Genomic DNA, 15,749 nt, shown 5'->3' on the forward strand with positions numbered 1-15,749 from the left:
GAACTAATGACATTTTGTCCGTAGAAAAACACCAGTGTCAGTCACACGAGCATTTTTCCCATCAAAAAGAAACTGCGTAGGCCTCAGCCGCATTATTTCTCTCCACAGGTTATGGAACCCATGAATAACAAGAGTCCCTCAGCAGGCTTTTGTGGCTGCATCTCCACTGCTGGTTCTCATGGTTACAGAAATGTAAGAGTCTCGCCATAACAGTGGGGGGAAGGCTGAGATTAGAGCACACATCTGGATAAGCTTTAATGGGCCCAAACTCAGAAACAGCAGCCCTCTCCCAAACAAAGCAAGTCGGGCCGGCCTCCGTGCGGCTCGGCCTCGCTAGGATGTGCAGTGACTCAGCAGTCACAGGCAGAAGTGTTGTTAAGGGGCTCCCTATGGACCAGAGGCAGTATGGCTACAGGACACACACATACCTCCACATACTGCATTATTAATACTAACCAACACGCATACACACATACAGCAAGTCATCTATACGTGTTGACAGAACACACATGTGCAAACTCTAACAGTAGGTGGGGAACATAATTGCTTTGCCAGTGCTCAAAACCCCCTAAACACCAGTGATTGGAGGGGATCACTTATGTTTTCTGTCAATCAATGTAGCACCAAATGTTATCATCTTATCACAGCTGGAAAACATCTGGAGTTAAGAGAAAGTCGTGTTCAGCAGGGGCAGGGGGGGGGTTTACCTCACAGCGTGTACAGTAACAGACGCCTCGGAGTCACATGAGCCCTCAAAAAATATTCGCTGTTGCCTATTTGCATGAATTAAAACCAGGGTCAAGTGAGTCACACGTGAAGAGGGGGGGGGGAGCTGCCCAGCGGCTTGAATACATTAAAGCAGAGTAAATGGTTTGTTGATTCGCGGAGATTAAAGCACACACAAGCAGGTCCGCTCAATGGATTTTAATTAACTTGCCATATATAAATTGTATGTTATCAGGCATTACTGAATTAAACGCTGAATACAAGTGCTCTTGCTGCTTGGGTGAGTGGAATAAAAAGCTACTTAGAATCTCGATTGGGTCTCACAGATGCGGCGAGATGCCGCAGCTACGGGTGCACCGAGTACATATACCGGTCCCCCGAACAGCCATCCGAGGAGATTCTCTTTAATTATGTACAATGCAGCCAAAATCCAAGTCCCCTGGCATCTCAGATGATCAAGCAGGGGGGATGCCACGTTCTCTCGCTGAGTCATTGGGGCAAATGGATTCCACTTCCAAGAGTCATTTCTGTCAGTTATAATAAGAAGCTAATACATAATGTGACACACTTTGAAATGCAAAACTATTCACAAGGTTCTCTGCAAGGCTGTGCAGGGGCAATTAGAATTTCGCTGCTGGGCCCCTTGATGAGTTCGACTATCTCTGAAGTGTAATGTATGCATAATGTGAGGGAGAACTTAAATTTCACCACGGAGCAACACTATGGCAGCAAACGGGGGAGGAAGAGAAAAAGAAAATCCCAAAACTGGCAGAAGCGCCGGTAAACAAATGCAGAGAGGAGTTGGCATTTTGGACGCAAAAGGGCGCCGTGAGTAGAGGAAACCTGTCTGCCAGGTACTGCCTCCGAAGTGTACTGCAAATACTCCGAGAGCCAAATAAGCAAGACAAATAAGCGCCTGGGGGACGGAGCCGAGAATCCAAATGGTATTTCTTGCTTCCAAACAGAATTCTGTAATATCATTACTTCATCGTATGCTAATCTCCAAACTGAATAAGAATACTGTGTCTTCAGCAGAACCGCTCGTATCTTCTGGCTCATTCTGGCACTTGACACGGCTCATATTTACATATTATCTGAGCTCATGTGACCTGAGTAAGCACACAGGCTGCGTCAGGCCCTCAGGGCAAATTAGAGATACCGAGCTACGGAGAGATAAACTCCCTGCATGTGACCGCACACTTCCTGGCACTGATGTCATCAAGAGGAACCTGTCAGGCCAATTTCTATCAAAGTTAACGTACATACCCACGGACTCCCAAAAAAAAGAAATATAGAGGGAACAAAGTGATGAATATTGTGCTTGTGCTGAAACAATAGAAGTTGTCTTTTCATAAAGAATTAAAATCCTGAATATGTTGGTCTGGAGCCAAATTCAGAGACGGTTTACAAACAGCTTAATCAATCTGTCAACTTTAATTTGGTCGGACAGAAATAATTCCAGAAGGATGAAAACACATCCAGAAATTTACACAGACAAGAAAAGATGCCGCTCATGTGGTGATCGTCAAATAGGAAACCAATCCAAATCAACACAATCATCCTCCAGTCTCAATGACACGCAGAGCAGTCTAGTCTGTGTTGTGTTTTTCTGTCTGCCTCAATGAACAGAAAAACATGTCTGAAAAAATATGCACGTATCCGTTTCATTTCAACTCCCAAATCAAATCCACGTGGTAAAAGCAGGCAGTGTGAAGTCAGGCAGCCTGACAAGGGCTGGCAGAGAAAAGTGAGGGAGAGAAAAAAGAAAAAGGGCCCTACCGTTTTCTGTGTTCTCGTGTTCGGTGTCAGTGAGAGTTAGGTTGGAGTTGGCCCTGCTGGAGAGGCACGAGCTGCGGCCCGACTTGGTGTTGCTGCGTCCCCATAACCTGACGGCGTGCTCCGGCGACATGATGCCGTCCGTCTCCGTGTCGGCGTCCGAGCCCACGCTGACCGAGTAGTCGCGGTGCGGCATCCCCAGGTCGGTCCGGTACGTGGCTACGTGGGACGGCAGGGCCTCTCCGAAGCCAAGGTCTCGGAGGGAGAAGTCGGCCCCTAAAGCGAGCCAATAAACACAAAAAGCTCTGGTAATTAAACCTGCCGCTAACTGCATCACTTAACATAATGAACTGTATTCATAGCAGAATGAAACCACAGCAATATCCCGGCCTTGAGACGTGGAGCAATCATTTCAAAGTTTCACAAAGCAAAAAGCTGTGAAGTTATGTGAAGATGCAGGTGCAGGTAGTATGCATGTGAGAATGTTAAGTGATTGTGTGTCATATTTGAAAATTGAGATATCTGCCACTTTAATTTTCTCTCTATCAAAGTAATAAGAACAATCTCCACGAGGCAGGAGACACAAACCTTCATGATTTAAGAATCTTAGAAGATTCAGTTCAATTTAAATAAGAAGAGCTTTGCTCTTTCTGAGTTTATCCCCCATAAAAGGTCACTGATGCATATAATTGAATATTAATATGAACTTTATATATATATCTCAACCTAAGTCCCCCATTGTTTCTCATGCCGTCATAATCAAGAAGTATATTTTTTTGTACAATTGCAGACAAATACTTCCGTGAAGGATCAATAATTTATCTAAATGAGCAGGTGGAGATCTACATGAGTCCCCTGCACTTTTTAACACTGGCATGGAAAGTTGTGTTAATAGTTTAACTAGGCAGAGTGACCTCTACAGGGGCTGAATGTGAATTACCCAGAGACGCCTTAATGAAAATGCACTGATGCATACATTGAGACGCGGAGCAACGTGCCCTTAAAATAATAATTGGCCTTTTCATGCCACTGTGCACAGCTAATATACTTATCGACGGACAGAACCGGTATCAATGACAATCACTTCCATTTAAGATACTAGCGCAGTGTATCAACTATTTGGCACAGACCTTGCCGGCTGAACTCGTCCACTTCGTGATGGACCATCTCTTTGACGCGGCTCCCGTAGGCCATCCTTGAGTCGTGGTCAAAGGCCTTGAGTGTTTCGCTGGAGCTGTAGGATTTGGGGTTGGGTTTTCCATCCTCGCTGTCGGCGGAGGAGCTGGTGTAGCGGCGCTCGGTGTCCTGCCGGGCGGTGAGCGAGCGGTAGGGTCTACGTTCCTTCACTTCCATGGCTTCCTCCGCGCTGTTTTCAACATCAAACGAGGGTTTACGACGGCGTTTTTAGTCTGAGGGATTCTGCAGAAGAGAAACACAGGAGAAGATTTTGCTGTAAGAAAAGAGGCTTTGACAAAACTGTTGATTTTTAAATGGAATCTCGTAATGCATTGTTGTTTTTTCCATTACACGATGTGAACATGTCTAAGGCAAACATTTAATCACTTGCAACCATGAGCAACTATTACTCCGAGAGGCATCATACTAGTTCGCGTTACACACAACACAGATACACACACACACACACACCCACACACACACACACACACACACACACACACACACACACACACACACACACAAGGCAATCAGGAAATAGATCAAATGCAAGTGCATGTAGTGCACGCAGCACACAGACACATGAGGAACCACCAGGATTAGATTTAATACAACATGGCACAACAAATCTTGCTCCTATTAAAGTTTACGGTACAAGTCCCCCACAAATATTCCATTTTATGTGGCACACATAGAACTACTGGGCCTGCAGCATCGGTAAAAGTGGCAGGTGTCCTTCCATGAAATGTGTTGTTTATATGTTAGAAATCATCACCGGCGGAAAAACCAGAGGAGCCGAACAAATCCAGGGCTAAACTGAACCAGCAGAGATGATTATAATCCAAAACATAAAACTACAAATGTCAAATAGCACACGGAGAACAAGATCAATAGAGAGGGGGGGATTTCAGCACTTAGCACTGAGCTGCTTTGGATTTTCTTGTATTGAAGGACACAACATTGAATAATCTGAAAAGAAGACACGTGATTAAACACAATCAAGTATAATTGTTCTTGGTTTTGCTCTCTCTGTATTTATCTATATATATATACACACACACACACGTACAAATATTCTCATTTAAAACAAACGTCCCATCAAGAGACTTTATCCTCTCAGTGCAACATAACAAAAATGTGATAAATGAGTAGTATATATTATTGTAGTTGACCGACGATGCCGAGGAAACAGCTCATTCCGAGCGACCACATGGTTTAAAGAATATTGAGTCGGATTAACAAATGTCAATACGGATGTAAACTTGATTAAAGGCTCGGTCACTGTTTACTCCGAAGCTCATTTACTGACCATCGGGGATTAATGAGCCAGATATCGCAGCAATACTGTATATTTCCCTGCTGCGTCCAAATGCAATGACACGATGACGTATCCACGATTACATGTCATGAGAAGCGTATTATTCATGTGCTCCTACACCACTTGCTCACCACCACTTGAAGAGTCAACAAACAAAGAGAACACAGCTCGTTTAAAAATAGGTGAATATCTTTTTTTTTCCTGGAGTTTTTAACTGACAATATGGCCGTGTTGTTCATTCAGGGATTTCTCCTCAAGATAAGCTCTTTATGAATTCTGTGCCGGACAAAGCAGTAAACAATAATCCCCAGTGAACTATATTTGCCCCTGCTTCCCAAAAAAAAACTTTGTATTTAAGACGCCATTGTTGGGTTTGTGGGTTTCTTTTTGTACGTATTGACAGCTGAAAAGATCCCAATGATTAATGACTTGGGGGCTCAATGGGCCTCAATAGCAGGACCTCCGCCACATGGGGGTGGGGGGATGGGGGTTCGGTGGGGGTGTTCCCACTCTGCAGCCGCGAGAGCACTTCAGCTGCTCTCAAGATTTCAGATGCAGCTTGTAGGGGTTTGCTAATTTTTTTTTACCTTTTGCTCAAGATCCTTGACGCTATGCAAATGTGAGCGAGCAGAGAGCAAGCAGCTTTCTAAAGTTGGAAGAATGTTCTGTAAAGTGCATTGTTTTTGTTTCCAAAGAGCCGGGCTCAGGGCTCCGGCCATCTCCGTTCCACCGAGGCTGCCGCTCCTCCTCATTATTAATCGGCTGGTATGCAATGAGACGTACCTTTGAGGCCCTGGGAAACCGAGAGAAGTGTTTCAGTGAAGCAACAGGCCCAGAAACAAAGACGGATGATATGCGATGCAAATGCAGGAACCTGGAAACGTGTCCACCTCATGTGCGGCTGTAAGAGCTTTCACACGAAAATATTGTGTAAAAACCGAACAGCGTTGTTCGTCGTAAATCGGCAACATCTGGCATTATTATTGCAATTCAGCGCCAGACAGCAAAGCTGTTGTTTTTGTTCATCTGTCTATGTCTAAATCCTGAGAGAAAGAGCCAAAACAGAGAAAATGCCAGCATTGTATTAACTGTACTGGTACGTGAGGATAATAAACAGAAGGTTTTATTTAACCGAGGTGTCTCTGCGTGCCTTCGTAAGTAATAATAAGAGGGTTATTTTTAAAGTGTTATTCTCATCTCATGCTAACACATAAGGGGGCAGGAAAAAGTAGCTTGAAACACGGAAAGAAAAAGGTTAATGAGGGCACGTTCACAAAGGCTCAGTTGGAAAAAGTTATTTACAAAGACCAGTGAAAAATGACTTCCCTGAACCGAAATCTCTGAAATGAAGATAACAATCAAATGCTGTTATTTCAAAGACAATGTTCCTCTAAAGCCTGAGCTGCAAAAGCTTCAGCGCTGCCGAAAAGGAGCCCACCGCCCTATCTATGCAATGATCCAAAATCAATTGAAGTCTCTCTGGATAGACAAAAGAAATGATGGATGGTCTGTTTCCCCCGTTAAAACAACTGCAGACTCTACATTTCTGAATTGCATTGTCTACAACTGGCCAGGGTAGAGTCAGGTTTGTCTGTGCGTGTAAAGCAAATGTATGGCAGCTGTGAGCAGACCAATAATGTGCTTCTGCAGAGCGAGTGTTGCCGGCAGCGATGAACAATGAATTGTGTCGATTGGAAGTCATCACATACAGTGATGTTGCGTAAGATCGTTGTGTGTTGGAATGCGTGTGTGTGAAGGTTGCGGCTGCAGACTCGAGTATTGATTTTACTAATAATGTGATCAACAAAAAGAGTTTGGCAGCTTTAGAAACACAGAATACTGATACCAGCAAAAATTATAATTATCTGCAATTAAACAGCACAACGAGCAATTTGATTAATTAAGTGTTTTAGTATGTGCCGGTTGTTTCCTATCAGTTGCATGGATGTGGGACAGCAGGGTCGGTGTGTGTGTCTCTTCCTGTTCTCCCTGCAGGCGCACAGGACGTGCCAACTGATTTTGGCTGGAGCGCGGCAGCGGGGCCTCCCCGGCCAACACGAATATCCGTGATTGACTGAGTGACAGAGTTTCACCACTGGTGGGCCGGCATAAAAACGTTGGAGGGGCTGATTTTTAAGAAATAAGTTGCTGCGAACAGTTTCTATTACGTCATCTGGGAGTCTGGCTTGTTACTGTTGGCTGCTCTGATGCCCTCGGCTCCGGCGTCAGGTGCTGCTCAGGTCTGCCCGTCTATTAAGAACCTGCAGGCCTGTCATGGGAGCGTGCACAGCTACAGCGGAAACAGGTGTTCTGCCGAGTTAACACCAGCTGACAGCGGCAGAGGAGACTTAGGTGCAACCGAGAGTTTTTCGATTGTCCACGGTTTGTCGACGAAGCAGAAATATACGATTATGGCATTATTTTGCACGTGCAATTTGGCAAAGCATCTCGCTGGCAGACGTGTTGACAGGAGACAAGTAAGTGAATGTGATAAATAACATAATTACATCAGTTAAATAAGAGCAATGAAAACTATTTACATCGACTAAGCACTAGTTAGATAACGTCACCACAACATGCAAGCTGCTAAAAATCAGGTGGCATATCAACACCATCGCTTATATATACAATCTATTTATTCTCAATCTATGGTGGTAATGGGATTCATGACATGTACATGACTGAAAGCAATTATTTATATTGCTAGAGAATGCACTCTGTAGAGTTTAGATTATAAAATTGTAAATAAGTTCATGTGAATTTGAGTCACTCACAGAAAAGCTTCATCAAAAATGATTTAATTGGCGGTTCAGGGAAGCTAATAAACATTACACATGCTGTAGCATGAAAGGAGTGGAGTTGTTACAGACAGCTTTTCATCACTAGCCTCTGCGTTTCCTTTGACCGGTCTTGACAGATCATTTTTCATCCTTTGTGTATGATTTCTCTGCTTGTGATCAAAGATTAAGACCAATTTAATACAGAGTAAACCCGACAGAAGGCAGAGTTTAAACTCTCTTGTGGTAAAACATTTTTTAAAGTGGTGCCAGTGGCAAAAAAACGAAAGAAACCATTTTCAACCAAGGCTTTTATTTCCTAGGTTTAACTGACATTACACTTAATTAAGTCTTAAGTCATCTGTATCACTGTAGATCTTTGCAAACCTCCAATTCAGTGGTGGCACTGCTGTTAAACAGACACTCAAATAATTTACAAGTACAAGAAGGTGCAATAAGGAGTATTTTCAGTATCAATCAATACTAAATTCAGTTTTTAGATGTATTATTTGTACTTGCTGCGGATATGACGATCATGTGATGATCAAAACTGAGGACTATGTCGAGATTTGAGTTTAGTTCTTTTCTGAATTGGTTTTAATTTATTTGGCACATCTTGACTCCTAGAAATCGAGGATTGCCAAACGCTAAAATGCAAAGAGGCTGCTGACTTTATAGCCGCAGACGATACAATTGCAGCTTCTACAAACTCTGTCAAACGAACCCATAAAACAAACCACCCACAGTGTGAGCGGCGGGTTGCAGAGCCCCACTCGCCGGGGTTTCTGCCCGGGCAGCCTGTTGTGACCGTTGCCCCAGTGTCAGGAGTTAGTTAAATATGGGATCTAAATAGGTGGGAGGAGTTTGGGCTACAATATAAATGCAAATGGCTCCGTACTATCCATCAAACAATTAGCAGTGTGCTGAGAATTGCTATTCAGTGCTGCCGCATATAAATCTAACCTTCTCTCGGAAGCAAAGCCCTGTTTTCCATGATAATTAGCCGTTTGCTGCTTTTTATACATGTCGAATGAATTTTTAAACATGCAGAACCCGCGACTAAATGTGAACTAACAACAAAAAGCAGTGTTACACAGAGGGTGACGTGGGAAACACATGCCCGTTGTTCAGCAAATCCCTGGGAGTATAATCTAAAATGATTACTTGTCTGTGAAATCACTTAATTACGATTGATCACTAACATCGAGACGTAATGCGTTGCTGATTAGTGATGACATTTTTTAGACAGATGATTGCTGATATTCTGCGCGCGAGCTTTATACTTTTCCTTTGCGTGATTGCAGCTTTGCAGTTCACGGGGAAACAAAGCAACATTTCATCAAAACGTCGACTGTTAATTAGCGCGTGACACTGTATTAAAATAACTTGTGTATATATATATTTATAGAGGTAGTGAAAGGGTTTGCTGACAGTTAGCTCACACACTGCACACAAACCCAAGCAGCCTTTAGAGCAGCATAGAGGGAATTTGGGCAGATATCAAGAACATTGTCTACAAGGTCCATTGAGAGGAAGGAAAACTCCATACAGGCACCACTTACTTCTTTTCTGCAGATCTTTCACATGCCGGGGCTCTTTAGAAAAGCCTCCTTGGTCGACAGAAAGGTGTGTTTTCAATGGAGACTTTGGTAGATGGGGGGGTGGGGGGTCGGGGGCTGAATTGCTTGCCAAACAAAACTGAATTGGGCAGTGCTAATGCAGGCTGAGCAGGGGGGGAGGGGGGGAGAACAGCGGTGGGGTATTTCAGCAGCCACCTCCTTGCGGGATCAAAAGCGAGCCCCGCACAGTGCACAGAGCAGAATGCGTAAAAGCCTGAGCATAAACAAAAGTAGCCTGGGACCGTGGCTGCAGCACGCTCCCTGCTACTAATCACTCTAAGCAATTCAAGGTTTAGTCCTGACAGAGGGAGCAGGCAATGGAATAATGCTTTTAAATCAGCCTGGTAAATAACAGAGAGGACAGGCACAGTCTCTTTATTCACATTCTGCACTGATGTCTGCCCCTGACCTTCGCTAAATACAGCAAAAACGTTAGCAGTGCTCACGTCGGGCCGAGATTTCCACTCATCCGATATCGATATTGCTGCTAAACGATAATACGTTACTATGTTCTGCTGGATTGCCGCTGCAGATCCAAAGTAGATCCAGAGTAAAAAATTCTAAAAGGGTTTAATGGAAAAGAACAACATGAGGTTCACGTTGGTTTCTTCTGAACGGTAGGTTGAAGTGTTTCTGTTTTCAATCCCGGCCAGCGAGTGCAGAGGTCGCCCTGGTAATGACCTGTCTCTCATTAGGGTACAATTAATACTCATTATACTGCAGTATAAAAAAACGATAGATCGCCTGCAGGGAAAAACCAAACCTAATTCCCACTGAGTAATAATCAACTTACTGTGAATCTGTAACTGTCAGACCTACTGTTACGAGTATTTGAAGGTTTGCCGCTGCAGCCTCAGGAAGGTTCAGGACCAACATGCTGGAAAATAATTGATGCTGCGACACCAATGTTTTAAGTGCTGTTCAGATGCCTCCGGGGTCGCTTCACCGGATAAAACACGTTTTCTTCCTGCATGTAAATTACGTGAGTCTCGTATGCAAGGTTTTGAGAGATGTGCCCCCGGTGCATTGGAGGTGAATGGATTTTTTATTTATGCTGCTCATACAGGATTGAAAAATTACTTTAACGAGGGAACGTCTCAGTTAATCTGAATAGTTGATGGACCGCGCTGTCAAGCTGGAACTACATTTGGACTTCAGCTATATAAGGTATGGTCTCTTTGAAAGTTGTGGACACCAAGGGGCGTTCACGAAGAAGAAAGGTCAAAAAACAATTAGCACAGAGACGAGATTAGAAGACGCACATCACATCCGTCTCGGTCTTAAGCGCATGAAAACAAAACCACCTGTCGTGTGAGTTAGTGCGAGAAGAATAACATATTTATACAAGCTTAATGTTGACCTCCGCTCAAACATGACAAATCAGCTGAACGTATATTAACATATATTTAACACTAATGTATGAATTATAACAACACAGAAAAAATATGTGAAATAAAAACATTGTCTCGGTTTGTTTAAGTAGATCTGCACTCTGCACTCTATTATTTTAAATATCAAAATATCTACAAATAATTATAAAACCTAACTAAATTTAACAAACAATATGAGTTATTAACATCTAACTTCAGCTGCTTGGGGCCTGTCAATCAAAACAAAAACAAAAGACCTAATTTGATGACATCATGAACCGTGTGCTCTTTAGTTGACCTTATTTTCAGACATTTAATGTAAATTTGCTTCTTTCTTTACTTCTTTACTACACGATACACCAATGGCTTTATCAAATACTCTTTGGCTTGGTCTCATTGTAAAAAACTGCTATGCATTAGCCTCACAATTATTAGTATTATATATGAATGCTAATTTAAGTCACATTAGTATTCATACATTGAGGCGGCCTCTGAGATTACTTCCCTCCACTCGACGTTGTATTTAAATAGTAAAATTAAACGTCTGCAGTTCCTTCGAAAATCCAGTGTTTACTAAATGAGTCACCGATGTTATCACACCTTAATGCCAGTAATGATCCTGCAGCTCCTGCTTGTGATCAGAGAGCAGGAATCATATGTGGCAGTGTAACACACTGACGAGAGTGTAAATTACACTGATTATGTAGAATATACCTATTTACTCATAAACAGGATTCTTTTCAAAAAGAAATAATCATGGTAAAACACATATGGTGTCATTCACTGTCTGCGCAGGATTACACAGAGACTCAGTAAAGACGGAAGAAGTAGAACAAATTAAAAACACCAAGAAGCCTCATCAAGTCAAACAGGTGCAATAAATCGACCTCAGTATATTTAAGTTGACTCGTGGCGTCGGACTTTTGTCTCGAGTGTGTCTCAAGTGACCACTTGTGTTTGCATTTCACTTCCCTGCCCACTCTGCAAAACACCATGTAAATCATTTCCATTTCTGTCGGCCAGCAATAACTGACTAGAGCTGCATGTTGAGTATTCACAGAACACAGCGTGTGGCCCCGTCATCCCTGAATCCATCCCTCCACAGTGCCGCCGGGATATTGGATATTAATATGTTCTCAAACCCTCGTAGGTGCAGTCCAAAGACTGTAAAGATGGACGACATGACGGCTCCCAGAAGTGAAGCCAAAAGATGTGGATCGCCCCCTGGTGGCTGCGTGCTGTCTGGATCAGAAACCCTGTCTCCTCTATGTCAACCCTTGACATTGTATATAAAGATGGACGACATGACGACTCCCAAAAGTGAATGCCACAAGTGTCTCAACCCATGATGACTGGCTGCAATATAGGTCATAAACCCCACCCCTCCATGTTAGTGGATGGGACATGGACAAAACTACACTCGTCAAAAACACAAGATGGCAGCCTCCATATCTGGGCTGTTTTGGCTTTAGTTTTCGTACAGTGGGATGTGAAGTCTTTATTTACAGTCCATGCTGCAGTCACTTCTGTATTTAGAGCATTACGCTTCTTATCTAATCAGCCAAAACACAATTATCTTCAAAATCTGAGTTCCGTGGATTCCCACCGTCTCGCTGCCCAGTGGCAGTGGACTGGTGAAGAAAACAAGGTCATTAACACACCACTGAATTTCTCTTACGGAGCAGCACTGAGCAGCAGAACTCCCACCCCCCTCAAAGAGACTGAGATAGTACTGTCGTCCTGCAGGATACCACTTACAGTCCACTCACAATGGGGGTCCTGAGATTTCCTCACGATAACTTGTGCAGACCCAGAGTGAGGAAGTGCACTGCAAAGATCACAGACTGAGTTAGGTCCTCCAATCACCGATCACCACTAACCTCAGCGGGAGCTCGTACCTACAGAGAGAGAACCAAGTCACTTCCTTCACATTTCCTCTTTCTTATATAGTCTTTGCTTTTCTGGTAATTCTGTGTAAAATATTACATCATATGAAGCATCCTGGCTGTTGAGTTGCCCTGAAATAACCGGTGAGCTCTGACAGCTAGTCATGGTCACACCGTTGTGCATAGTAAATACACACACAGTGTATACAGGCACAATTAAATGAATACAGCATCACCGACCCACCTTTAGTCCAAGTAAACCAGATAGAAAAGAGGATATTTGGTTTCAAATGAGAGAGACAATCAATCAAATCAACTGTTGTAATTAAGTTTTCTCACAACAGCAAAAAAATAAAGACCTTAGCTGGGCTTTTCCAAATGAATCGGCTCACAGGGCAGACTTCAGAAGAACACGAGAACCATATGACAACCTCGTGCACAACAAGCTGCAAGCACGACTGTTTTGTTCGAGACAATAAAACCAGCGGCTGTTCGATATAAACAATAAAAAATAAAAAAAACAGCACACGCAGCAAAGCTCGACGCAGGGTTCCTGCATGGTAATGATCTTACTCTAAGTGCCTGACTGAGTCATCTCTGCAAGCCCGGCTCCGACAACCACACACCTCCCACCTCTCCCGTCGCAGCAGCCTCTGGGTGGGGCTAATCACTCAGTAGCTTCATCAGCGACTGGATGATAACACTGGCTGTTAAGATGCAACGTCTGGAGGGCGTGGCTGCTGCAGTGGCCGACTGTGCACACACACCACACACACAGGACTGAAAATAGAGCAGCACAAACATACATAACAGCCCGTGCTCTGTCGCGGAGCAGGAAGAATGAAATGTATTTTGCCATCCTTTCATACGGCACAGAGAAGAATCCAGAGAGAATTTTTCCCGGGGCACTGAGAGCTGGTGTATGCTGATTTCCCCCCCTAACTGGTTATGACATGAAATGGCCAACGGGCAGCTTGGCAGTGCCGTGTTGACCTGAACAATCTCCTTCCTCTGCCTCCGAGGTACCAGAGGTTTGTACTCTCTGATCCCACTGGCTGAACATTAGACAGTGCTGATGTTCGCAAAAAAAAAAAACCCTCATGCACCAACTCTCGTGCAGTTTTCCTTTTTTTCCTTTCTTACAGCTGATCTCCCACCAGCCTTTAATGCAGCTTGGTGAAAGTCTCGGTGTTATACGTTATTAAAATAAAACGCACGACAAAAAAAAACAAATCAAAATGGAAGAACCGTCTCATTTTTTCCCCCGTAGCTTGATTGTTGATGCATACGAGGGAAATGCCCTTTCATCTACCGGGAGCAGGGCACGGCATCCTCCCATATATAAATTTAATTCTCCAAGTAAATTAGGATTGATCACCACAGCTCTAGGCCACAATCAGCATCCGTGATCTAATCAGGGCCCGGCCCTAGACAGAAAAGGATACTCCCATAAATAAAAACCATATGAGAGCCAGCAAGTGCTCATAACACTGGGGGTGGGGGTGGGGGATTTTATTACCCACTCCCCCTCTACAGGTGTGCTTTTAGCCACCTACCTTCAAAGACTGCCACTCTGCAATAAACATGTGCAGCCTCACTGTTGTTTGCCCGCACTGAGGGTTTTACATCATACTTGCGTCAGCGGATGTGAACATGCACACGCGGTGGAGCCGCTGCTCGTGTGCAGACCGAGGCCCATGGAAGCTGAGGACGATCCCAGGGAGATGGGATCCGTCAGGAGCTGCTCGCCCAGCGACACCCAGGGTAATAAATTACAGAGAATTAACACGTCATCCTGGGCATCCACACAGCAGCCGCACTCCACTCACACCACGCTGCTTAATGGATCTATTAACCAAATGGATACAGGGGGGGGGGGGGAAGCGGCTTTCAGGGCTGCAATTCTTGTTTGGTATTTGCTAACAACATATGGGCGGAGAGAAATGTGCTCGTCCATCTGGATTCAAACTAATGTAAAATTAGGTTTTGATACAGGACTCGGAAAATCCAACTCTATTTACCATAAGAATATTAGATTATGGAGGTTTTGGCTCCACTGACTTGTGCTGTTTTTAACATATCACCTGAGTAGTTGTGACGTTCCGTGCTTCAAACATAAAAATCCGTGCCAACAGAAAGCACTATGAAATGTCAGCTTGCTCAGAACACCACAGATCCCCCAGTGTCACCTGTTTGGGGATTCCTCTGAGACGCGTCTCTGCAGCCATTAAGAGTATACTCCACTGTTGATGCCTGTCACTGATAGCAGGGCATATTTAGTAGAGGATTCAAAATGCCAGTCGTGCAGCCTGTATCTCCTCGGCATCTCTGGCAGCCTGCCAGCGCTGTGACATGCTGACGGCGAGGCGGCGCGCAGCGGGAAGTTTTCTGACCGGAGCTCGCTCATCACAAGAGGTAAACACAGATATGAGAGAGAGCCTCTCATTTCTCCAGGACCCCACTGTGTGTTGCTGTGTCACTGCGTCGCAGGAGATAGACACAGTATTAAAACTAGAATCGCATTCAATAGAGCGCAAAACTTCGCCAAGGCCCAACAGTCCCTTTAAAATCAGTCAAGCTGGACCAGATTTCACACACTCTTAAATATCAGTTCTCTAAATATGCAGATTTTATATATTCTCTGAGAAAATGGGGAAAACACCCGATATCTATCTATACCTTTCTATATCTACATATAATTCTAGATCCGTCATCTAATCTGGATGCAGCGTCCTTCCACCAATTTTGTAATCTGATAATCCATTCAGGTGTTTGTCTAATCAAAACATAACAGCCTTGGTGGAAGCAATTAGCTAATTCTTTAAAAAGTGAAAAGCAAGTAGTGATCATATATCAGGTTAAAAAGCTTATTTCCTCTTTGCTGGTTTGGACGAATCCCCTCTGCCGTGAGGAGGGCAGCATTATTTATTCCCACTATACTCTTCATCTTTTCCCTTTTCCATGTTTTGCCTCTGAAGCAACCATAAAATTTTAATAAGCGAGAAAGAACAAAACCTGAAAAGCATAAAAATCTGAAATCTGAATGATAAAAACTTTTCCTGAAAAATCATGTATAATATTTGTAGCTGCTGCAATGTATA

General features: G+C 43.8%; 1 protein-coding gene across 8 annotated transcripts in view; it reads right to left on the minus strand.

Annotated features, from left to right (window-relative positions):
• The window catches only part of tenm4 (teneurin transmembrane protein 4), a 159,044-nt gene that overhangs the window by 119,453 nt on the left and 23,842 nt on the right, over positions 1-15,749 (minus strand). For all 8 annotated transcript variants that reach the window (XM_035154796.2, XM_047339608.1, XM_047339609.1 and 5 more), the window contains exons 2-3: positions 3,633-3,921; positions 2,506-2,778 (exon numbers count right to left, since the gene is read on the minus strand). In XM_035154796.2, coding sequence (XP_035010687.1) covers positions 2,506-2,778; positions 3,633-3,855 — 496 coding nt within the window. In that variant the 5' untranslated portion in view covers positions 3,856-3,921. The remainder of the gene's footprint in view (positions 1-2,505; positions 2,779-3,632; positions 3,922-15,749) is intronic.

The sequence above is a fragment of the Hippoglossus stenolepis genome, chromosome 4 (assembly GCF_022539355.2).
Source record: "Hippoglossus stenolepis isolate QCI-W04-F060 chromosome 4, HSTE1.2, whole genome shotgun sequence".
In the NCBI taxonomy this organism is placed as follows: Eukaryota; Metazoa; Chordata; class Actinopteri; order Pleuronectiformes; family Pleuronectidae; genus Hippoglossus; species Hippoglossus stenolepis.